At 40.2% G+C, this 25934-nt stretch overlaps 1 protein-coding gene across 1 annotated transcript; it reads left to right on the forward strand.

The window, feature by feature from the left end:
- Positions 1-534: 534 nt before the first annotated feature.
- On the forward strand, positions 535-25553 carry NDP (norrin cystine knot growth factor NDP). The gene is made up of 3 exons (XM_077145599.1): positions 535-646; positions 14976-15353; positions 24353-25553. The coding sequence occupies exons 2-3, from the start codon at positions 15180-15182 to the stop codon at positions 24578-24580; spliced, it is 402 nt and encodes a 133-aa protein (XP_077001714.1). The 5' UTR covers positions 535-646; positions 14976-15179; the 3' UTR covers positions 24581-25553.
- Positions 25554-25934: the final 381 nt, after the last annotated feature.

A 25934-nucleotide genomic window follows, 5' to 3' on the forward strand; every position in this document is an offset into this window, starting at 1 on the left:
TCAACTTCATCAGTCAGCTGGTGAATGGTTAAACGGAATGCTACGTCTTTGTAATTCCACAACCATGTGTCTTTGTTGTGGGTTGCACATCTTCATGGCAGCCACAAGCTAGTTAGCAAAAGAATTAAATTCAGAATATTCATTTCACCCCCATTATTTCTATAATGCCAAAAAGAAAAAAAAAAAAAAAAAAAAAAAAAGGAAACTCCTGTGTCCTTGTTCTTCTATGTTGTTCCCATCATAAAGATGCTCCGTGGAAGGGAGCCGAGTGGTAGGCAGCGGCTGCGAGTCCCCGATAACGAGCGCCTCACATTTCCGTGGCATTCCCATTTGCTAGTGCGGTGCCGCGGCCGCACGCCTGATTGATATATGACTGGAATGGCACTTTTCCATTTGACATTCTCTCTCCCTCTCCCTCTCTCTCTCCCTCTCCCTCTCCCTCTCCCTCTCCCTCTCTCTCTCTCTTTCTCGCTCTCTCTCTCTCTCTCTGTCGCTTAAACAACAGTTCTAACTTTTGTGTGTTGCAAATATAAAAGGCAAGCCATGTGACAGAGGGACAGAAGAACAAAAGCATTTGGAAGTAACAGGACCTCTTTCTAGCTCTCAGAAAAGTCTGAGAAGAAAGGAGCCCTGCGTTTCCCCCAAGGTAAGCAGGAAAACAAGCGCTGACCGCTTGCCTAGGAAATTACTTCTTTCCAAAAGGATCGTTTCATCCTTCTCTCAAACAAAGAGACAACTTTTAAATACCACTTAAATCGGCATTAACTTAATTTGCATTAATCTGTAGCTTGCTAGTATTGTGGGGTTTTTTTTTTTCTTCAATTAACATGTCTTTGAAGTCTGTGACAGAGTAAGGGAGCCTCACAGAGAGGTTAGAAAAATATCTTCTGGTTTGATTTAAAGATATTTTCTTTTAAAACTCTCTGCGTAGTTATAAGTACCTTTGTAATGCTTTTTATACTTGACCATGTAAAAAGAGACTGAGAAGCAGCCTTCTCCGACATGGATTCATGAAGCCCCAGCTATCTTTCCCTCATCCCACTATAATGGGGGCACTATTAATGCAGGCGAGCCTGCAAGTTTAAAAGCGCACTGTTTACTTTTATTACTACTTATGTATGCTGCTGATCTCCTGCCAGGGCTCAGCCGGAGGGCTTAGAATGATTTCAAACAATAGGCAACATTTATTTCTAGCTTTCTCTGTCATGCTTTGCAAGAATCCTGTTCCTTTGCATTCTCCCAATGTGCAGGACGACACTTCCATAGATACGTTCAGGAGCATTGGGCAGAGATGAGGATGGGTTTACAATATGATTTTGATTGGGCAAAAAGTCCAAGGAAATGCATGCTATTTGCCTTGGCCTTATTGCAAAAGGTTTTATATTTAATAGTCAGCTTGTCCCTGCAGCGCTACCGATACTACAATGTGGCTGTTCAAGGAGTGACAGTGAAAGGATGCTCCCACCAGCCCAGGGAATGGGACCTGGAGGGAAGACTCCTAAAAACACCTGACAAATATTTGGGGGGTTGTTTCAAACTCCTGAATTGAACCGTAGGAGGCCTGAGCATAACTTTTTCTTGGGGGAAGGGGCAGTTTCACTGTGTACAGAATATTAATGACTCAGAACACTAGTAACTGAGGTTGATTGTAAGGGGCCAGCCCAGCTAAACCTTCATGAGTGAGACAAGCGCCCATCTCTACTGAGATTCAGGTGTGGGAAAGGCATCTGTTTGGCAAGATGAAAGTCTCATGCTCTATTCTTTGTAACTATCACTTATAACAGATATGACTGCTGTAAATATGCCTCTTTTCATTTTTAATTTTAATGTACTGTAATTACAAGGAGCTGACATTGGCAAATTGCTCCCACACAAAATTAAGTACCAGGTGCTTTTGAAAGCATAGAGATGCCTAAAATGCTATGCCGTCTGTGGGCGTCAACCAAATACAGAGGGTTTGCAGAATGTTTCTCAATTGAGTGTTTAGACCAAATGCAAATATCTGCTCATTTTCTTCTCACCAGTCTCGGTTCTGACAATTCTTTCCTAAGTGAAGAATGTTGCATTAAAAGTAAACTTTAGGGTCCTAAAGACATTATGGATTGTGGAGAGAAAACATGGTTTATGTGGAACTTTTCTAATTTTTTGTAACTAGCCTAACAAGCATTGTTGAAATGAAAATCTGACTTTTGATTGAATTAACTTAGAACTTTAGAATATTCACTATTGAAGAGATCCTATAAAGATACTATATATTCTATTGCTAGAGAATTTTACAGTGTTAAAAAAAAAAAGGAACTAGTGCCATTAACAATAGCATTTGGCCAAATCAAAATAAATTTTTTTTAAACTGTTACTCGGATCATTACATGAGAGCACTTGAACACAAAATGCAATGCTTTGCACCATTTTTTTAAATATACATTTGGTTCAGGTAAAGGGAGAACTGGCTGAGGCCCTTCTTGATGAATGTGTACCAAGCAGCTGACATTCACAGATAAAAAATGTGCCTGTATAGTTTTCAATCTTAATTCGAGTTCCAAAGTCACTGCCAAGGGAAGAATAAATCATTTTTCAATATGTTTAACTATTTCAAACTCATTTATTTTCCTAGGTCCTTGAAAATGTGGTGAATTTTTCAGAATTATAACCACCAATGGTGGCCAGCAAATCTGACTTTAAGAACTCACAATTCAAGTGCTATTATTATTTATTAATCATGCATTGCATCATTCTTGTAATAAATATTTATTAAGCATTTTTCTATATGCCTGGCACTGTGCTAGTCCTGATGGATGCAAAGATCAATAAGACATTGTCTCTAACTTCAATTCTCAGTCTGTATGCTATCTTCAGTTAGATATTGGAGCTGTAATAGGCTTTTCCAGTGGGTAAACTGAGCAATACCTACCCTGTTATATAAAGAACCACTTAAAATATCTGCTGATATCCGTATTCATTTGAAGTGATTTCCATTTATCAATGGGGTTTTCTTTCCATTTGTGATAAAAGCCTTTTAGGCCTTTATCGCCAGATCCTGGGTACATGGTACTCGCATAGCGAAAACAGCCAAGATCTTTTCAGCTTGGGTAGAAGAAGCCTGGATCTAGAAGAAGCCTGGAAAAAGCTCTGTTTATCATTTCTCTGCTCCCTTGAGCAGCCATTGTAAAGGACCACTGCTGTCTCTATTCGGGAGGAGTATGAGTCACCTACTCAGCAGCTGACATCAGGGCCACTTGATGAATCATTGAATTAGAAACATGCACAGAAGAAGAGGCAGTCACTATCTCCCACCACTTACTTGTCCCACCCCCAAGATCAAAACCAATGACCTTTGAGCCTGGCCAAAATTTAAAAGGCCCCTGGGAATAAATTGCCGGAAGTTGTTCCCAAGAACTAGGTTTCTCTCAGAACCACACACATTGTTACTTTCAAATAATCCATTCTCATGTTTTATGATGTGGTTAGGTTACTGGGGAAAAAACCCTGAAGACAGCATCGCCAGAGTCCTTGACTTGGTCCTTATCAGCAGATAATCCCTTGTGGTTGATTTAAAATGCCTCTGACTCCCTTGGGTGCCTGACTCACCCTAGCCAGCCCTCAGCTTCTTAGCCAGAGGCCTTCAAGCCCATCCTCACCTCTTCTCATGACAGCCATCAATGCTCTCTTCTCCAGACCCTCTCACAATGGGAGTTGATGGGATGGGAAGGCAGGTGGAAAGACAGAGAAGTGCTAAAGCAGAGCAGGGAAGCAGAGCCATGTGAGGGTGGGTGAGTTCCAGGGCCCGGATTGCTGTGGCTGGTCCTGGCTGTGATCAGCTGTCATTTCCTCTTTGTGTATGACACTGTGGAACATATTAAAATTTCTCTGGGATGGTATGTTTGGAATTCCTCTGATGCCCCACCTCACCAACTTACCCGGACAATAAAAGCAAGGTTGTAAGCCTTTGAACAGCTGGCAGGCTATATATTTCCCCTCTTTCTGTCACATCATATAATTCAGAAAAGAATCCAGCTAGACTGGCAGTGCCATGTCTGGGCACTTAGTTTCCTGCAAGCCCTTCCTCCACCACCTCCTTCTGTACTCCCTGGAATCTTCCTGGGTGGCATGTGGATTTTCTTTTCTTTCGCTCACCACCACTCCCCCTCCGCCCCCCCCCTTTTCCTTTACATAAGTTCCTTCCATTGTGTGCTCTCCTTTTTCTCTGCCTGTTTTCCAGACAGCCTGGGTCCTTTTCCATCTGGGGAGCATAGTTCGCTAGGGCTCCCCATCTCCATAGTATTCTCAGGATGTCATTCTTGGCAACAGCTCTGTCCGGCTGATAGGATTAGGGGGCTTTTCCTAGACCCTATCGTGAACCCACTCACAGAGAGGAGCGGCCACATGGCTCGGCTGCCCTTTTGGCTGCCGAAGAGTAGGGCTGAAGTGACCCGGATTGGCAGGGAGAAGCATACCATCACAGTGATATGAACATCATTGGCAAAAGGCTAGGGGTAAGAGTGCTGTGGGAACGCCTGGATGCACTTCGGCCTACATGAAGAAAATTGTGGTTATTCTCCATGTTTCAGGCAGAGGGACAAGTGACTTAAAATTCCTTGCATCCTCAAGTCCTGCCCTGCCCCCCTTTCCTTGTCCTTCCCACATCCTTCACTCTCCAAAGAGAAAAGAAAAAGAGAGTTTAATTTGGCTGGCAGAGGCCTGAATGTCTGTGAAACCCATTTGATGAAAGGGAAGTAGAGAAATAGATCCTGGACCCAGGGCAACTAAAAATGCATGGGGCTTTGGAGTTGGGGAGGGATTTTCCTTTCTTTCTTTAACAACAAAACAAGTTTGGCGTATGAGCTGCAAAGGGAAAGAACTGGACCTCTCAATTAGAAAGCCCCATTTAAGAGCCTCATGTAACCCCCTGAGCAGCATCCTTAAAAGACGCTGCTAATGTCTTTGGGACAAAAAGGTATTAAAATACAATCTACGATGCAGCATCTTATTCCTTTTCTTTTCCTGAGGGCTTTGGTAGTCTTTTGCAAATTAGCTAAAGTTCATTAAAAGACCCAAAAGGAAAAAAATAACACAAGCGAAATTAAAAGAAGTCTTTTCCTGTTAGCTTGACAAAAAAAAAAAAAAAAAAAAGAAGGAAAGAAAAGAAAGAGAAAAAGAAACAACTGTACTCCTCTACCACTTCTTGGGTTTTAATATGAATTATTCCATACAAGTCCCTAGGCTAGAGGATCTATTTAAAGATGCCTGGCAGCATGAAGGGAAAGAGTAAAAATACAACCACTCTTTTGTCCATCAAAGGTTTTCTTTGGGAGGACATTAAGAGCATTCCTATTTTCTAGTCTGCCCATGCCAGTGGTGACATTCCAGCTGGTAGTACCCACTCCTCACCCGTCAGGTCAACAACCATGAACTTCTAGGTTTGATTTCAGGAGAAAACAAAGGGTAGGAGATCCTTCTGAAATGCTCCTGTATGTGTGCAGTGGGGTGGGAGAGGCTGGTACTGAAAGAAGTGCTTGTTTGGCTGTCCAGGTTGCATGCTGCAAATTCACACACCCACACATGAGTTTTTGAGGAAGATTGTGCCGATGGTGTTATTTCTGATGCCAACTTTCCTCACATCTGCAAGGCTTTTTTCTCATGTCTCTGCCACTAGTTTGCTTGGCACCATTCATGCTTACTGCCCCCTTCATCAGAGGTTCTCACAGTCTTGATGGTTGAGAGTCACACCGCCTAAACCCATTTGGATAGTCAGAACTTAACACTGTAGATAGGGTTCATAGTCTGGAACAAGCATTTTCTTGTTAGCAAGAGTACTGCTTCAGAAAATTCAAACAATGGGAAACTGCAGGTGGCAACATATCCCCAGTGCTTAAAATCAAGAATTCATTCAATTGGGGTCTGTTTTAACCTGATGTCAAAATATGGACACAAACACAGACTAGTAGTTTTAAACCCAGTTCTATAAGATTTGCAGTGGATATATTTCCCCTTTTTTCCCACAAAAGCTAAGAATTTTTTAGACAATTATCTCTTTTTCAAGGCCTGGTACAACCCCAACCTTTGCTTTTAAGCTGTAATCCAAACAATTACAGTATTCTTTGAAAATGAAAGGGCCACAGGTTAACTTATTCAGGAAAATTGATGAGCTTTCAGAAAATACTTAGGGGTAGCATTTCTTCAGTGCCACAAACCAACAATAACCTTAAATGCGGTGTATCCTTCCATCCTTTTCATCAGCAGGGAGTAAAATGAGAAGAGAGCAAGCTGCAAGAGAAGTAGCAAAAGAAAAAGAGGAAGCATTATTATTATTAGTAGTAGTATTTTGTATGCTGTATGGCAGGGTCACATTTCCTTCTTTTTCCATGTGAGTATCATTTGTTGAATTTTTTGTTTGTTTGTTTTCGTTGGTTTCTTTTCGTTTGTTTGTTTTGGAAAGTGCATGGGCCGGGAATCAAACCTTAATCTTCCGCATGGTAGGCGAGAATTCTATCACTGAACTTCCCTCACAATCCCAAAGCATTAGTTTTGATGTTAAAATTTTGCCACTGACCTTTCTACTCTTTCAAACAGCACAATTTCAGAAAGGGAAGCTTCCCTTAATTTCATCCACTCTCCAGGAAGAGAGGTTTTAAGTTTGAAGTTGCCTTTTTTACCTGACATTAGAAGAGGAGGTCAACTCCTCAAATGAAAAAAGCCCCCATTCTCAAATCTATGTAACCTGTAGATACCCACATTCCTAAGATTAATATCAAGTGTTAAAGAAATCCAATAATCAAAGCCCAATTTTTCTTTGAAAAGTGGGGTGGGGGGTATTTTAGGACTTGATACATTTCAGTATTTTCCCCCAAATTATGGAAATTACTCCTTTTAAGAATTAAAATTTTTTTTTTGAGGTTTGAAATCCAAAGGCAGCAGAATAAGATTATTGCCAGAGAACTGGCCATCAAAAGACATAGCTAGAGTATGCACAATTTAAGCAAAGCAAAATACAAACAGAAAAGCAACAGCTCAAAAAACTCAGGGTTCTGAGCAATCTATGCAATGTAGGGAAATATTAGTCTATGTGATTTCGTTTTAGCCTTGCATCTTTGACACAGGTTTACATCTAGGAGTGTTAAGGATTGCAGTAGGATTGAACTCAGTACTCAAATCCCATCACTGGGCAGAAAAGGCAAAATGAAAGGGGAAGGGAAAGACTGAATTGCTCCTAATGTTTATGCCCCATTTCTAACTAAGGGTTCTACAGCTGTTAGGTGATATCACTACCCACCATTTCAAAACATTGTTGCTGATGAGGAGATTTAAATGCAGCTTTGGAAACACTTTGCTGGACACTTTGAAGAAAAGCCAACATACTCATTTGGCTCAGAGCCTGTATCCTGCACTAACATTGGTCACCTCTCTTCTCTTAAGGCCAATTACTTCAGCGCAAGGCTCCCTTGTATACCTCATCACCTTTCCTTTCCACAAGAAAAGTGTATGTTCATGTTGTTTCGGCAAGTCTTGAGTCTTTCAGGTTGGGTATCGCAGAACTCTCTTGTTTTCTTTCCAGAAGTTCTCACACAAAGTGAAGAGTAGAGTGGTTCTCATTCCTCACACAAGAACCCACTTCCTAGAAGGGAGCGGATGAAATTAAGGGAAGCTTCACTTTCTGAAATTGTGACCTTTCAAAGAATAGAAAAGTCAGTGGCAGATTTTGAACATCAAATATAATTCTTCTTCCTTCTTTTTTGTTATTTTTCCTGTGACTCGATCTCTTTTTATTTTATTCATTATTGATGAGAGGATGGAAGGGAACTCCTTGTTTAGCTATGGTTGACTTGTGGCACTGAAGAAAGGCCACCCCTAAGCACTTTCTGATAGCTCATCGGTGTATCAGTCAAAGCATACAGTGGGATGGCAGATTTACATAAACAATCCAAACCCTGGGAGGAAAAGACTTACACAAATCATGCTTCTAGCACATCGGACCTGGTCTTTTCAAATTTATGCAAAATTTGTGTTCTAAAAATCTATTAGTTATGTCAACCATTAAGAACTCAGAATGAGTTTTTCCTTAGAAATTACAGAAGCCCACAGTAGTCCAGCATAGGATCAAGAACCATCCCCAATGGGCAACTCTTTGAGACCGAAATCACAGCCCGGAGCTTCAGAATATATATCCTCTAGCACAGAAGTTCCATGGATACTTTACCAAGAAGGTTGCCTTCCTCTTGACCACCAAAACCATATTAATTTTTCATCTGTAGAGAAGAAAGCAACTCTTCTAACCAATCTTCCCCTCTCCTGGACCAAGGCATCATGGATGATCCTTATCAGGGCATGGGGGGTCCATGACTCAAACTCTGTGTAGGAATAAGGGTCATTCATAAGTCAGGTGCAGGAGGGCTGAACACAAGCTATGCCATTAAATGAAAGAAATCTAATTTTAGCATGATTAACTAGTACAATTATCAGTTTTACTCTTCTCCTTTTTCATTTATGGTGGAGACAGAGAGGAAACGCTACAAATTTTAAGATGGCTTCACTTGAGATATAGAAACTGTTTAAATATTCCCATTAACTGTTTCCTCTTATTAGAAGTATATGATTAATTTATGAACCACATTTAGTACATTGTAAGCACTGAGTCAATTGGTTATTATGGCTTATTTTTATTTTAGGCCACCAATATGGTCTTTACAAGGGGTAGATTTTTTAATTTTATTTTATTGTTTTTTACATGGGCAGGCACTGGGAATCAAACCCGGGTCCTCTGGCATGGCAGGCAAGCATTCTTGCCTGCTGAGCCACCGTGGCCCGCTCAAGGGGCAGATTTTTACAGCTCACCCTTCACTGTTGGCTCAGGCAACACATTAGAACTTGTTTGGACTTTTTGCAATCATTGACTTCTTGAGTAAGGAAGGAACTCTTTCTGAAGGATTTCTTTGGGGAATATGGAGCCCAAGAGCAGATACTGTACTCTGAGGAGGTTGGGTAGAGTTAAGAGTATGCTAAAAATGAAAAGAAGCTTAGAGAGCATATAGATCAATCTATTCATTTTGTAGATGAGAAAACTGAGTCCCAGAGAAGGGAAGTGACTTGCTCAAAATCGCACAACCAGAATAGGAGGATAAAACTCAGGGCTTGAGGCTCCTCAGATCAACCTTCCTTCTACCAGATCAGGCAACAGTACTATGATCTTTATGTCTCAGAATGCAGTGAAATAGTTATCGAATATTTATATCGAAATATGCTGCAAATATATGTACCTACATACAAATATATATTTGCAAATATAGTACAAAATACTGGAAATGGTATACTAGCATCATAGGCTAGATATGGTTCTAGGGAGGAAAAAGTGAAGGCTGAAGGTAAGTGGGAGTTTGGATAATAATGAAAGGTTCTTTGAATTTTCTGACGATGTCTTAAAATCAGAATTTTCAGTTTCCGTCAGTCTCGAGGTTGAGTCCTCCCACGCCTGTCCCTCCCCAGACAATAAAACTATGCAAGCCAAGGTCATACACACAGGTGGGGCCACTTGACAGTTGGCTCATCACCAGAAATTTCTACTATTCCCAACCCTCCTTTTTAGAACCCTTACTTATCCCAGGATTGTGATTTATTGCTTCTATCCCTGGCTACAATTCTCATTACTTTTTGCCTCTCCCACCTCTTTTCTTCCTCCATCTCCTCCACCATTGAGCTCTGCCACACTTGGCTAGTAATGCAGTCTGGAAGAACACAGAGACAATCCTATCACAGACTAGGGGATTGCTATTTCATTGCAAAGATGTCATTTTTCCTTTCCTAAGGTGGCACTATAGGACCTGTCATTGTCACACCTGACTGTAGAATAGATATTGTGAGGTGAAAGGGGCAAGAGTCACTCCCTCTCCACTGACCTTGTGGCCATTCATCCTTGTAGATGCCTGAGATTCGCTGGCTGGAGGCCTGGCAAGGTTTGCAGTTGGTACCACTGCCTCTGAGGCAGCCCAGGTTTGGCTTCTTGGTTGCTGATTATGTGCTGCCAGATAGGAACAATATTAAAAACCATTCATCGAGCGCACAGGATGCTTTATAAAATCCAACATGCTGTTTACAGTTTATAAATTAAGAGCCTTGGGAAGAGGAATCTGACTTATTCTCCAAGGCATCTAGTTGACTAGATCCATTTGGAATTCTTTGAGTTCCTGGGAAGGGGATACTTAGCACTTCACACCCTGATTAGACTTTCTTGCTTTTCTCATTCTAGTATGAAGTGTTATCTAGTGGCAAGCCTTCATCCACACTTAACCCTCTGATTTCTTTATTTTGGAAATTTCTTCGAGTCAGGCTCCATATTTTGCCATCTTTATCCTAATCATGCTTCATCTCATGATTTTTTAAAATTACAGTACTATGCAAAAAAATTTTTAAAAATGCAATTACAGTAAATATCAAATAATTTTGTTTGTTACCCTGACTCCATTCCAAAATCATTATGTTTTATTTGCTTAATTTGATCTTAAAAATTATGCAGTGTATGTTTGAGATGAATTAGATGTTAAAGAGTTTATCAGTGTGTCTAAAAATGATCTAGGGAAGCAGCAGGCCAAATCTCTTTTCTTGTGGATGCAGGGAGCTGGATGAGGCATCTAAGAAAGGACCTGTTTGTTTTCCTTGACCCTTAACTCTTTTCCGTTAGAGCTGAAGGAGGCACATAGTAAGTGCTCAGTGAATATGTGTCAAATCAATATTGGTTGAAAGAAGCCAGGAGAGGGAATAAATCGGCATGCATTAGTCCAGCAAATAATCCAGGGCTAAGATATGGTTACTGAAGCACCATCTTCCCTTGTCAGGCAAAAGCAGGGCAAGAATAAGGCCATTCTTGGCACATGATACTTGTCTTAGCCTGTTGCTGGAATAACTTGTGTGAAACCAGCACTTTACCCTCTGCCAGGCAGAAGGTCAGCCCAAGAGTGAGATGATCTGTGGGCACAACACCATCTCTCGCCCAAGAGGCTGGGCCCTCTGTAAGCTCTGCTATATTATTTCGCTGAGGATGACAGGTGGGGAAATCTGGGCACCAGTTGTTCTTTTCCACTGGTATCGTTTGGAGGGTAGCTCCAAAGTCGGGCACGCCAGCCTACGTGCCTCTCCTGTTGGCCGAAGCTCCACGGTGGAGCTGTTAGAATGTGGGCTGTGAACAACGGCCAAGTCCATGTCTCAGAGACTGTACCCAGAGCATGAGGCAGCCACAAGGTTACCGAGTTCAGCAAGAGAGTCGTTCTTTCATTCCATCTGTCATTGGCTGGGCCAAGGTTCTTGACAACTGGCATTTATTAAAGCAAAGTGAGATGAACTTAGTTTTGAGAAATTTGTGGAAGCTCCTAAAAGGTAGAGATACCTCTTAGGCTGCCATAAAGCAGGGGTCTCAAGTGGTATGTTTCCTTCCTTTCTGATATTCCTCTTTGTAAGCAATCCGCGGACACTCTGTGCATTCTTACCTATGCACACCCTTAGCTTTATTTGTATTTATTTTTCAAAAACAAGTGTTGGTTAATTCAATTAGAAAACTTAAGGAAAACCATCCCAAAGTTATGTTGCAATAAGAGTCTTGCTTTTCTGTTTTGCGGGTTCTGTGTGTCTTGTGGCACATTTTCACATTTTTAGTGCATTCTCTTGTATAAAAAAATGAACAAAATGAATCATTATTTTTGAGTGTGTTGAAATGGAAAATCTATTTCTTTTAATAGTGATGAAAATTTTCTTCTGTCACTTTTTGTACTTTACCTTTATTGCTATTTCTGGGCCCAGTTTATTATCTCTAAAGAGAAAAACATGTAATAAAGTTAGCATTGTGTACAACATTAACTACCTCTTTACCAGTATAAACTTTATAATGTCTAATTCAGCTTTCAGATAAAAAAAAGTCACTGTGCTTGCAATTCAAGATGTAGCTAATAGGTGGCAGTAATGTACAAGAACGGAATGGTCTGGCTGGATGATTAAGACTTAGTATGTCTTCTCATCTTTATAAGAAATAAAAATTACTAAAATAATCAAACAGGCACAAAACTTAAGCACCAAGTAACTTAGTTTTTATTCTTAAGCCGAGCTTTTAAAAGAGAAGTCATTATTATATTTTTATGAAAATTTTGAATATATAATACATTTGCAAGTTTAAATCTAAAACTACAAAAAAGTATGCAGTGAAAAGTTATTCTCCCATGCCTTGCATATTGTTACATTTCCCACAAATAACTAATTGCATTCGTTTTGGGTTATCCTCCCAAAGTTTCTCTGTGAAAATACAAACGAATACAGCTTTATACACTTATGCCTTCTCCTTTTAGCACAAATCAGTATACAGAGTTTCTGAATCCTTTTTAAGATAGTTGCATAGTATGACACTGTATGAGTGTTTTATAATATATTTAATTAGTTCCATACTGATGGATATTTGTATTGTTTCTAATTTTATGCTATTAAAACCAAAGCTATGATGAAAAACCATGTGCTCATATGCTTTCACATATAGGATAGACCTCAGTAGAGGAATTACTGGATCTAAATTATATGTGCTTAATTTTAATAGATATTGCTAAATTGGCCTCTATAAAGTCTGTACCGATTTATACTGTATTTCTCCAAAAGGTGCCTGTTTTCCCACAGGCTGGCTGACAGAGTATATTAACAGACTTTGGAGTCTTTGTAAATCGGATTGGCTGAAAAAAGTTTCTTAAAGTACTTTAGTTTTAATATCTCTTAAATGAGTGAGGTTGCACATCTTCTATATTTAAGAGCCATTTATATTCCACTTTCTGTGGAGAAAATGCAAATAACCAACATATACAAATACACGTATGCATATATGTAGGGTTTTGTTATTGATGTTGCTTGCTTTTTTACCATCATGCTACGCAAGTTCCTCTTTAATTTGCTATGCTGATTTAACCATATCTCCTGGCCATGTGTACATTTTTTTTCTACCTCTGAAGAGAAATTGCTGGCAGTATGGAGTGTGGAGGACAAGGACTAGAATGTCTACGTTTTCCTTCATCTTTTTGCCATTGACTCCTGGGGGAATTATCTGTAGAGTAGAGTGGTGAAGGGAAAAAGCTAATACATTTTCTTTCTGAGATTAATTAAGGTTTCTAAGAGACAGATAATGTCTTGGAAGAATTTAGTCATGTTGAAACTCATGAAGAGGTCAGTAATTTGCATCTTTGAACATGGAACCCTAGAAAGCTCTGACTCTTGTGATATGGGTAGGAAAAACTAGGATATGCACTTGAAAAGAAAACAAAAAAGGCTCTTCTGCAGTCCTTATTGATTCAGGATTTTGACATCAGTTTTGACCAGTTTTCATGAGATTTTCCCATTAGTATGACATGAAGGAAAGTTGTAGGAAGGGGTATAAAAATGTGACTTTCTCAACTTTAAGATTATCTTCTGCATTATGGAGATGGTGTTACATAAATCCTTAGCTAACACATGTTGGTATTTTAGAGCAAACAGAGACTGCAGACACCATCTCTTCTAACTCCTTTCCTCTACAGTTGAGGAAACTGAGGCTGGAGCAGTTTAAGTGGCCTGTGTAATATCCCCCAGCTAATTAGTGGCAATGATAAAACTGGTGTCCATGTGGGTCCCCTTAATTGCTGGTCCCTGCCCTTCCTGCAATTCATCAGATCTCCCTGAAACTCATCTACTAAGGTTTTGCCATTGCCAGGAATGCTCTGCTCTGAAAGAACCCCATCTCACACACCCTTTTCCTCTTGGGACCTGACACTCCACACTTGCAGGACAGCTGATTGAGGCTAAGTGGGTCTGGGGCCACTCTAACAGAACAAAGCTAATTGGCTTATAAGGACTTTGGACTTCTAATCTCAATCATATCAACACTTTACCCTGTTTATTCAGACTGTTCTTGAGTAGGAAGCTAAAGAAGTGTTGTACTATGAACAAAACAATCAAACTTGTATCTGAAATACCTTTGAAAGATTTTCTGAAGCTTTAATTACTAGGTTCCTTTTGTCTGGGGTTGAAATGTCATGTCCCCCCAATTTTCCTAAGTGTTTGAAAGTACTTTTGATATCCTCTGTCTTCTGGCGTGATAAAAAGCATTAGAGTTGGCAATGCCTGGGAGAATGGATTAATGTGGTTTGGGGAGAGCTATGGAATCCAATCCTTTGTCCAAGAAGTATGGTTAAATGAACAAAGCAAATTTCAGGAAAACTAGTGTAGTATATTTCCTTTTTGATGGTTAGTCTCTGCTCCAACAATCACTTACCTTTTCAAATTGTGCCATGTGTTCAGGTTGCAAGGCCTGGACAGAAATATGTTACCCTGTTATCAAACACACATATGCTGCCTTAACCACACTGGAAGGCAGTTCGCATAATATGTATTTCAGATGCAGTTTGTCATTGATGCTGGGTGGCACAGGGCTTAAAGCAAAAACAGGATGAGCCCAGAGAGCAGAAATGGAAAACTAGGTGGGTGGGTGGATATGGACTTGGGAATGGAAAATGTGCCTCTCCATGGGACATAGCTTGTGTTCATTAGTGCTGTCTGCCTCCTCTGTAGCCTTGTAAGCTGATGTTGACACCAAAGCTTACAAAGAAGCCGAATAGACCCTCCAGCCTCCACCAACCAGGTTAAAGATGCGACCACCCAACTCAGTTATGCTGTGGTCAAAACAAGAGGTTTAATTTTTACCATGGGTTCAAATTATTCTTGTCCCCAGGAACATAGACTTCAGCAATTAGAGTCAACATGTGCTTCCATTAAACCATTATGTCCACCTCCAAATGTTTATAAATATGTAGCACAAGCTGTGGAGAGGGGTATGGGTGGAGTGGATGGCAGTGTATGCTAATGACACTCGTGAAACTGATATTTTTCACTCAAAATGGCATGGAAAAATTTTACTCAATACCTCCTGGGTTCCATTAGGATTTCTAGGTAAATATTTCTGGGGAAAATAATTTCTGTTTTCATTCCAGCTGTGCAGCAGATACTGTGATGGATTGCAAGTGCAAAAAGTAACAAAAATATCCGGCATATGAAGGACAATGACAACCAGGAAGCTTCAGCCAGATCCTGCCCTTTCGCTGCAAGGAACTAGATCCTAGGAGTTGAAAACATTTCCAGTTTTTAGTCCTCTGCCTCCCTCTGCTGTCATTCTTGTGAAGTTTTTCCTTACAACAATGAAAAATCATGTACTAGCTGCATCCTTTTCTATGCTCTCCCTGCTGGCAATAATGGGAGATACAGACAGCAAAACAGACAGCTCGTTCATGATGGACTCCGACCCTCAACGCTGCATGAGGCACCACTATGTTGATTCTATCAGTCATCCATTGTACAAGTGCAGCTCAAAGGTAAGATCAAGGTCTTTGTGAGAGCAGCATTATCTCTGGAAACATAAGAGAGGCTATATTTCTTTGTCAGGGGATGGGAAACTATGATCATAATCCAACCTTGAGCTACATGGCTCCCCACAGCACTTCTGAAAGAAGCATGCTTTTCGAGTTGCCCACCATAATTTGCACTTTTGTCAGTAAAACTGCCTAACTGACCATATGTACACTCATCCAGCTTCTCTATTCAGGCTCCTAAAAGTCAATAGTAAAGGCTGGAGGGCTCTCGCAATAAAATTATTGCTAAACACAAGAGTGGAGGGCTGCGTTTCCTCCCTGGTTGTCAAATTTATGAAGTGTGGTGCCCTTTTTCAAGAAAGAAAAGTAAAGTCTACAAATTATCATAATTTGTTCTACCTCCACTAGTAATGAAGGGGAAGGGAATGTGAGCAATATGATTGAGCAGTGAAACATGATTCTTCAAAGGGTTTCCTGGCAAAATAGTTGGTAACTGGTTTCTTGGTCTGAGTCTTCTCCATGTATTACTCTTTTGTTGAACTACTTATAAGTTATATGATTCTGGCTCTCCCTGAGGTAAAATGATTTCAAAAGAGAATATGCTGATTTGATCACTGATCATTTTTCATCGATTACCTCAAAGCTTCTTGCTTGGATTAAGCTGTACATTTTGCCCACAGGCAATGTCAAGCAAGTGGTGTCTTAATTTGAAATAAGGTATACTTGTCTCATAGAAAGAATGCCATGCTTAAAAGGCTACCAAGAGAGGCCAACCACATGAATCATCCAGAAGGGAAAAACATAGTAGGGGGAGAAAAGGCTCAGAATCACAGTTCCTGCTACTGTAATTGCCCCAAAGAGTCACTTGAGTGAAAATTGGCCCATACTTGGCAAATATGACAAAATTGACAGCTCTGGGAAAATATAACAATTTTCCATTTAACTTTCTGGCTTTTATTGGTACTAAAAAAAGAGGTAAATAGATGAACTTCAATTTTTGCAAGGCTGCAACCCCTTCTTAGGAAGAGAAAACTAAAACAAATTGAGAGAAAGAGATGAGAAATATTTTTACATTTCTGTGATGGCTTAGAAATTGTAGGCCTCAGTAAGGCTGACAGGAACAATTATTAGCTTCTCCTCCCCATCCTTCAATAGAAGCAGACAGCAGTAGCATTTAGTGTTTCTTATTCCATGGATGATTTATCCCTTTTGTGAATTGTCCTCCATAATAAGAATTCTTTAAGAAAAGGAATTATTTCAAAGAAAGTGTCAGTGTGATGATGGGAAGGAACAGAGTGCTAGGAGCATCTATAAAAACTAGAATATGATCTGGAAAGATGTGGCAAAATGTCTAGAGAAGGCCGAAGAAAAGTCTCTGTTAAACCCAAAAATCTAATAGTGCTTGAGCTTGAGTCTTAGAAATAGATTTTAGTCTACCTTTGTGCACCTCTGTTTCTTCCAGAATGTCTTGGTAAATAGCATATAATTGCGAAACTAGGAGAAATGTTTGCAATTTTATAGGAACAATCTGTTTTCAAACATCCCAAACTATGCCAAACATAGCAATAGTTTTATATAAATGGTGTTTGTAATTATAAATCTTTTTTCCTTGGCTTTAAAATATAACCAGCACAATATCAACCAGCCAGACATTTTTCTGTATAGATTTTCTCTATGTATCCAGTAACGAAAACTGTTTTTCATTTAAAAATAGTCTATGATGCTTAACTCTCATAGACTCAGGCCAGTGTTCTTTGTAATGGGTCTCATTTAATGAAAATGTCTGACTTTAGAGAACTGAGATAAAATATTTAGCTTAAAAAATAGACAAAAGATGTTTTTACAAAGAGCAGACAAGGGTAAATGAAAAGGTATGAATCCTCTAACTGGTTTCCTCTCTGCCAAAATTTTCCTCCAACATCATGTTTGAGGGGCATTTTCTAGACATGTTTGCCTGTCAATTGCAATGCTTTTTGACTTGCATTCATCTTGTGTCTGACCTTGTGAAGACAGATGAAAAAAGAACATGTGACCCAAACTCAGGGAAGGGAGGACTCCTGATTGAATACCTAATACGAACCAGGAACCTATATTATCTCATCCTAGCCAACAAACCTAAGATGGGTGGGCATAATTATTCCAGTTTTACAGGTAAGGAGACAGAAACCTGGAAGAGATATTAAGTAGGTTACTTGATGTCATATAGCCTGGGATTGGCATTGTCTGTATCATAACATTTATCTTTCTACTACTTAGGTCTTCATATTGGAGGAATGCAAGAAGAATGTAAGAGCCACTACTTAGAAGTCTAGGCTCAGAAATTGTTCTTGAAAGAAGAAATAGTAGGAAAGGCTTTCCTGGGAGCTTTCAATGAGATTGTCTGATCACCTTAGCCCTGAACTTACAGCTGACCAGCCACAGGGTCTGTTCGCTCATGTCCTAGCAGTTCTGGAAAGGGTTGAGATGGAGTTAGAAAGAAGGGACTGACCACAGTGGCCCTCCAAAGAGGATGGTATGGTCACAGATTAAGATGTGCCTAGTGGCTTTCAGTGGTGGCACCTACTAGGATGGGGCACAAAAGATCCTGGGAATAATAGGTTCATGAGTCACTGTGTTTTCTTGAATTTTGGAGTGAGTAATGAATGTAGAACAAATAACGCAAAATAGAAGGTCATTGGTTAGGGGAAATGGGCTGACTGGGGAATCTTTAAGGGATCCTGGGTTTTAACTAGAAAAGTCTGGTTTCACATTCCAGCTCCATGACTTGCCAAATGTGTGACTTTGGGAAATCTAATGAGTTCTTTTGATCCTTCATTTCTTCTCATGTAAAATGGAGCTCATGCTGTCTACCTAAGGGCGTTGTTAAGGACCTTGGTGATAATATTTGTAAACATTCAGTACAGTGTTCAACATATAATAGACATTTACTAAATGATATTGTGATCTTGATGATAAAGCTATAAAATGGACAGGTGTTCAGACTCATTTTTCTATTTCAATCACTACTGAGAACTCAGTAACTCTTGGGATCTCCTATAGCCTTAAAGGATTAGGACAATGAACCTCATTGTAATTCTTGTGAAACAAACTGAAGCTGTGGAGGACAGAAGAGTACAATAAATGTAAGTCACTGTACTGAGTGCTAAGAGAGAGGATAAAAGTAAAAGAGAATTGAATTCTGCTGTTTGACCTTCCTTCCCAGATGAATGGGTATGGTGGAGGTGGGGGGAGATGGGGGAGGGGAGGTTCTGAACTTGGACCAGGTTGGTGTTTTCAGAAGCTAAGGCTGGGAAAGGGAGCCAGCAGGGTAGACCCATGACCCACAAGCAGAAACTGAAATCTGTGTTGGGTAAGGAATGAGAGATGGAAGCCTCAGGCCAAAGGTGTGGAACCAAGGCTTGGCTATCTGATCTCTTAGGGCTTCAGTAGTGGATGGGGAGCCTGAGTGGTGGCTACAACAGAGGAGGAAGTGGAAGAAGGTGGAGGAAGGTTCAAGGGACAAAGCCTGGGAATGTTCTCAGAGTAAAAGGGAACTTGGATGTCAAGGGCTGAGCGGTGGGGTTGAGAGGGAGCTGTTAGTATCTCCAAGTGGTCTCCCATCACTACCTACAAAGGTCATGATGTGGTGGAAGAAAGAAGGGACTCTAGAATATTGAGTTTATAATACAATTGACTATTCGAAAAACATGAGACTTGATTTTTTAAAAAGAACAAATTTATGTCGAATGCCTATTGTGTGCCAGCACTGTGTAGGTGATGGAGATTCAAAATTGGAAACTAAAAGACCAAGTTTATGCCCTCGCAAGCTTACGATTAAGCAGGGGAGACACGGAAGGGAAGCATTCTGTGTGCAAAAGCCTCACTCATCATGTTACTTTGACTTGCGACTAGAGGGAAGGGACCAGATACCAGTTGGTGTGAGTTGCATTCTCACCCACCCTTTTAAAGCTTCCGGTGCCCTCTTGTCACTTTATTCCGCCAGTTGCTATTCTGTTTATGCCCTCAGCCTGGCGTAGTCCCTTAGAAGATTGGTCTAGGTTCCTTGAAGTGAATCGAATAGTCATTTATTGAGGGATCTGATGTGGGAAAGAATGGGAGCAGGAGCCTGAGTGAATCTTGTTCTTGAGAAGAAAGGAGGTGCTTCTAGGGTGTTATGAAATAAAAGGTGCACAATGATCACTGCTGAGAGGAAAGTTAAACAAATAGGCAAAACTCTGTTCTGGACAGGAAATCTGAGTCTTTATCCTGGTGGTAATGGAGAAACTCATCAGTTGTGGCCTGACTTGGGAAGCGTGAGGACTCCACAAAGCAGGAGAGGAAAGTGGTTTTGACAATAGCAGGAGTCTTTCAACAAGGAGTGATGAAAATAATCTGTGTTTGGGTTTTCTTTCATGCAGAAGGTAGCCGTATATTAAAGACTTAATTTTTAAGAACTGTGGTAGATTACAAGAGGGCAGTCCTTGGCCTGAATCCAGCAAGGAATTACAGCTACCTGCAACTAAACGTGCCCATTATCAACTTGTGCATCTTTTGAAACCTGAAGACTTGATAGGCTGCCTGTCATGGCCTGCTAGTAGAGCATCACCATTAGGAGAGAGGACTAAGAAATTAAGATTCTCCATTCAGAATGCTGTCTCTAAGTGATCTCAGGCTTGGAATGTAGTCTTTGGCTTTTAATTTCTTCATTTGTAAAATGGGTAAAGTTTACCTTTTGAAACTGTTGTTAAGAATCTATTTGCATATGGAGGGCTCTACTCTGTGCCTGGCACCTAGTAAATGGTTAATACAGGTTATTATTGGTTTTTATTACAATTGCTAAAGGAGCATTCATTACGCTTAGCCTCAGCACATGGAAATCAGATTAGAATATGAAGGATACTGCCCTTGAACTAGCATTCTGAACCCAGCAGCACTGTTTACATTAGAAATGACCCCAAGCTTGAGGAGATTACAATGGGACTGCTATGGGGGGTGTCCAGCTTCCTAGCATCAGGCCACTTGCTTTATGTGAGATAAAAATAAAACTGGATGAAAGGCAGACAATATGTATATGTCTCTTTCTTGAGCTGTGAGAAACTAATAAAAGGCTAGTGGTCATATGAGTAATAATCAACTATTGAACCCATTCCTCTAAAGGTGGATTCCCACGTGGAGTTACTCTTGTCACAGAAGTTCAATTTTCCTGCTCTGAAAATGGAGTAGCGTGGAAGCTCTTTATTAAGAGAGGTTAAGTTAGTGCAAAATGCAGAGAAGTCTTCCATGTTGGCAAAATACAGCCATATCACCCATGTTTAAGGAATGTGCATCAACCACAAACTTGAAGCCAAGGTATCTTGGCAGGTAAACTGATGTTTAAAGATGTCAAAGACTTATAGCACTGAACAGTGAATTGGTTAAAGTGGTAGAGAGTGTGGTGTCATACAATGAATTTCTGGGAGTCCAAAAATCACTGGGGGTGGAGCTGAATGGAAGATCTTGACAGTGAAGGAGGTATTATTTAGGATCGTCATGGTCATGGCTCTTGGAAGATTCTCTGCATGACATTGGGGGTGGTGATTATATGTCCCAGAAAGCCCATAAGATAAAGGCCAGGCTTTTGTGTCTCTAGCTTATGATATGGTTAGGGCTCTCAAAGGCAGGTCATGTTGATTAGAGAAGGGTGTGAGTTGGTCCATGCTTTAAGAAAACATTCTAATATTAAGAGGGAGGATGCTACAGTGATTTGGATTATGGGTTTGGCTTCAGACAGAATTGGGTTTGATTTCAGCTCTGGATTTTACTTATAGGTAAGTTTGGGTAAATTGCTTTAATGTTCTAAAGCCTTAGTTTTCTTATCTATAATAATATAATATTATCCTTATCAGATAATAATGGTGCCTTTCTCATAGTTTTATGAGGATTAAATGAGATAATTCATGTGATAAGCATCAATAAATGTTAGCTACCATTGTTATTATCAGCTAAATGATCACTGTCCAGTGCTTTATCTAGAGCAGTACTTTTCAACTTAATAGGCTCAGAGCTTTGCTACTCAAAGCATGGCCTTCAGCCCAGCAGTAGTGATATCACCTAGGATCTTGTAAACTATGCAGAATCTCGGGACCCACCTCAGATCTACTCAATCAGAATCCAACAAGATCCCCAGCTGATTCTCAAGCACATTACAGTTAGAGAAGCTCTGGTCTAGAAGAGGTCAGAAGAGTGTCATTAAATGTTGAAACAGGTGAGGCGTGATAGGCTAAAATGCTGAAGAAAGCAGATGTTTATCCTTTCCATTCCTTAACACATACCCATTTATGGATGTTATCTTCCATACTCCCTACTTTACCTTTCCAACACATATACACAAAACAGAAATATATTTTGATATAGTTTCCAGCTTTGAGATGCAATCTATATACTGGGAATGTCCCAGAGAGGGAATTTGCATGTGTGTGCTAGAACATCAAGGGTCCAATAATTGTTTCATAGTTTCCTTTTCAGAGAGAGGTATTTGAATTTGGCCACAGAGGATAGGCAAGGTTGCTTTAAGCAGAGCCAGGTGGAAAGAACATTCCTAATAAAAGAAATACATGAGCAAAGGCAAGAGGCTTGACAATTCTGGGCCTTTCCATGGACTCATAAGTAGTTAGTCTTTGTTGGAGCAGAGAGTTGGTAATGGAAACAGTTGTAAGTAAGACCGGAAAGATATGAGACACCCAGGACATGGAGGGCCTTAATTTCTGTATTTTATAGGATTTTGGATTTTATTCTGAAAGGTAGGGGCAGCAACTGAAGGTGTTTATGCTACATGTTCTATCTTTTCTTTGCTCAGAACATCTAGCTTTTAAGGAAGTGGGACATGGTTCATTGGAGGTGGCCCCAGGTTTTTACTGTTGGAGTTCTTGTCCATCAAAATTGGATGGAGAGGGGCTTGAGATCCTGAAAACTTTTAATGAAATCACTATTGGGTTAGCTCTTCTACAAAGGGCCCTACATTGCTGACTTGGCAAATTTAATGACAGTGCTAATTGCCTTGTAATTTAAGGTCTAAGTTTGGTTCACCTGTATGTGTATCATTTGGGTATGATATACCCCGTCATTTTTGGCCCTTCTGAATTAAGTCTGTTGTCACAGGTCTGCTATAGTCACACAAGACTCCAACTAGATGACCAAAGACTTAACTTCAGGGGTGACTGTTTAAATAGCTGCTTAATCCACCTAATAGAAGATATAGATTAGAGATCAGCACAGTAATAAATTCTCAAAGGTGAGGTGTCAAGCAGTTCTTCTCATATACTGGAAGGTGTGGGGAAAAGGGACTGGAGAAGAATATTGGTTCTTTCTGTCATTAGAGGGATGAGGGTGGGCACAAGGAACTGACCCATACTACTGACCTATGACATAGTAGCTCAAAATCTGTTTCAGATCGTGTTTGTTTTGCCTATCAATGTGAAGAGCAGGTGGAATAGAATCAAAAGCTCTAATAAGCTACATCTGCCGTTTTCTCTCTACCTCTGTGATACTTCAGAGAAAATGAATCAGTTGGTCTGGTCCAGCTTATTCTTCACAGAGCCAAGCTGGTTGTTTTCTGGTATCTAATATTCCCTTGGTGGTTACTAATTGATGGTTGGATATATCTCAACATCTTCTCAAATAATGATGTTAATGATCTGTAATTACCACCAGCCATCTTTCCCCCATTTGGAAAGTAGGGCAAGCCATTTCCTTCTTTTAATCGCTGGGTGTTTAATTCTGTCTTATAGTATGATGTCAGAGATAATAGCTGGTGAGTCTTTAATAATGACTGCCAATTTCTAAAATATAAGGTAAATGCCCCCAAATTTCATACATATATGTAGGTTTAATCTTTTATTTGAATAGTCCCAATTTTTTTATCTTCTTGGAATTATAGGGCAATTTTTTTCTCTAACACTTAGTATGAAATTCACAAAGAAAGACCCTCTTACATGAACATGAACCAATAATTTCCAGCCATCCCCTACCCCAATATATAGGTTATATATCTTAATGAATCAAGTTGCCCACACTATTCCACCCATAACTTCCTCTCCCAGGGTACCAACTCCTGTTAGACAAATGCTTGTGGGATAAATGAGTCCCTGACCCCCATTAAACTGCATGTGAAATATTGAGTGCATGTTTATTTACATATTTCTGGGAATAAGTTTGGTAGTTTCCATCAGATTCTTAAAGGAGTCTGTTTCCCATAGGCAGGTTAAGAGTCACTGTAAAGAACACACAGCCTCTATTACTCCAGCCTTAGGTTTATTATCATTCTAAACTCCGTTTGGGAATAGAGATGGTCAGAATGGCTGCATCTTGATGACTCTGAAGATACAGTGTACATATCTCAGATTCTTACTGTGTATAAGCTCAGGAGGGTGATTCCAGGGCCCAAAATGTGACCCTGTCTCTACTTCATTCTTTTGTCACATATAGTAGTGCCCCAAATAGTCAGGTAGCCTTCTTTTTCTTCTTTAGAAACCATATTCTTTTTCTTTAGCTATTCCTACCCCAAACAAATTACTTAACTATGTAAGCCCTTCTTTATTTACTCCTTGATTTCAATTTGTAAAGATCTGTGTTTTGACACTGTTAGAATTGGCTTTGGACAAAGAGTAGGCTACTGCCTGTCAGCAAAAGCTTCTTTTGTTCTTTGATTTTTACTTGCACATCATGGTGGTGGGTCTCATTTAATGACTCTAAAATCCTCAGTGCATTTTGGAATCACCTAAGGAACTTTGCAAAAATATATAGAAGTTTGAACCCTAACTCCAAGAATTTTGTTTCATTTGGTGTTAGCAAGGGCCTAACTGGGAACTGTTTTATTTGTTTCCTGGGTGAATACGATGGACAACCAGGGTTGAGAGCTCCTGGTCTAATCCAGCAGGGATTGGCAAAACAGTTATTTGGAGTGTTAGGGATTTTCAAAGGATGCTGTGTCTCCTGGCTAAGGTTTAACATCCTTGAGGGGTAACCACCTCCTCTTGTCTCCCCAGATGGTGCTCCTGGCCAGGTGTGAGGGACACTGCAGCCAGGCGTCACGTTCCGAGCCCTTGGTGTCCTTCAGCACTGTCCTCAAGCAGCCTTTCAGTTCCTCCTGTCATTGCTGCCGGCCCCAGACCTCGAAGCTGAAGGCGTTGCGGCTGCGCTGCTCAGGGGGCATGCGACTCACCGCCACCTACCGGTATATCCTCTCTTGTCACTGCGAGGAGTGCAGCTCCTGAGGCCTGCTGCTGAATGCTTCTGGAAGGGACAACCTCCTCTAGCTAAAGCAGTTCAACCAGCCAGGGGTGGACTGGCAAGAAAAGAGTTAAAGCAAGAAAGATGAAGTGATTCCCATGGGATGCTGCATAGTCTAGCAATAAAGACTTTACATGCTTGTTGACAGAGTGATACTCTGGGAACTTGTTTTTGGCTCCCATCACCTTTCCCTGGTACAATTTCTTTTGGTTCATTTTCAGATTTAGGCATTTTCCCCCTTGGCTCTGAATGCTGTTTGGATCTCCAATGAGTCTGCATTAACAAGAAAAAGTGGGTACCTGTGCAAGAGTGAGTCAGGCTGTCACTGTTGGATGCTTATTAGGAAAGAATTCACTTTGGAACACAGGAAAGTGCAAATATTTCTAGGATATATTCTCTCTCTTTCTTTTTATCTTGTTATTTGGTCTAAACTTACAGTTGCTGCTAAAGGTTACCAATTTAAAATTCCAGACACCAAGCATGTGGATATGTTTAGGCAGATTTACCCATAACCAGCTAACTAACAGACAAATAGCTAACAAACAGATTCTCTTATATGATGCCAGAACCCTTAACACTATAATTCCTATTCAGACATGACTTTGGGAAGTAAAGTTGGTATAAAGGATTTGTCATCTAAAGGCTCTCTCAGATAAATTATGGGAAAATTTTGTAAAGGAGCCAACATTTAAAGACCTGTATAAATATGGATCCTGCATTGAGTTTGAAAAGAGCAAATGTACTAGTGGCATGGAGATTACACTAGATTCATGCATGCAAATTAGGCAACCAAATAAGAATCTATTTGTGGGTGTACATAGCTTTAGCCATGTTGTGGGCATCATTCTCTAACATCTGCTTGTCCATGCAAAGATTGTTGCCAAAATGGTGTCCTGGTTCATCTTCCGAATGTTTGGTCCAAATAGATTTTTGTCCTTGAGGCTCAAAATTTGAGTTATTCCCATAATTTGAAATAAAGAGAATATCTTCTGAATTTTGATTGTATTTTTTTTCCCTTTTCAAACCATGATGTGGACTATATAATACATGTAGATAGTGCTTGAGCATCTCCTATGGCATGGGGGATGAGGTCAAGAAAGAGGGGAGATAGGGCTCTAGGAAGTATGCTGCTAGGGGGTATTTTTTGAAATCAATGTACTGGGAAGTGGTAAGGTATTACGAAATTTGTCTTTTAGTCTCAGAATTTACCCTATTGAATGAGCACGAAATCAAGTGCATCCTGGCTTCCATAGAAGTTATAGAATGAAATAGAGAAATCATCTACTTTTATATTTCTTCACTTTTCTCAAAAGAGAATCAGTATCCGTAAGTGAAGTC

This window comes from Tamandua tetradactyla, chromosome X, assembly GCF_023851605.1.
Source record: "Tamandua tetradactyla isolate mTamTet1 chromosome X, mTamTet1.pri, whole genome shotgun sequence".
Lineage (NCBI taxonomy): Eukaryota > Metazoa > Chordata > Mammalia > Pilosa > Myrmecophagidae > Tamandua > Tamandua tetradactyla.

Excerpts from the sequence above, each read along its gene's own strand:
- NDP (XM_077145599.1), top strand. The coding sequence starts at position 15,180 with ATGAAAAATCATGTACTAGCTGCATCCTTTTCTATGCTCTCCCTGCTG. Across the intron at positions 15,354-24,352 it reads TGTACAAGTGCAGCTCAAAG|ATGGTGCTCCTGGCCAGGTG; the intron begins GTAAGATCAAGG and ends TTGTCTCCCCAG.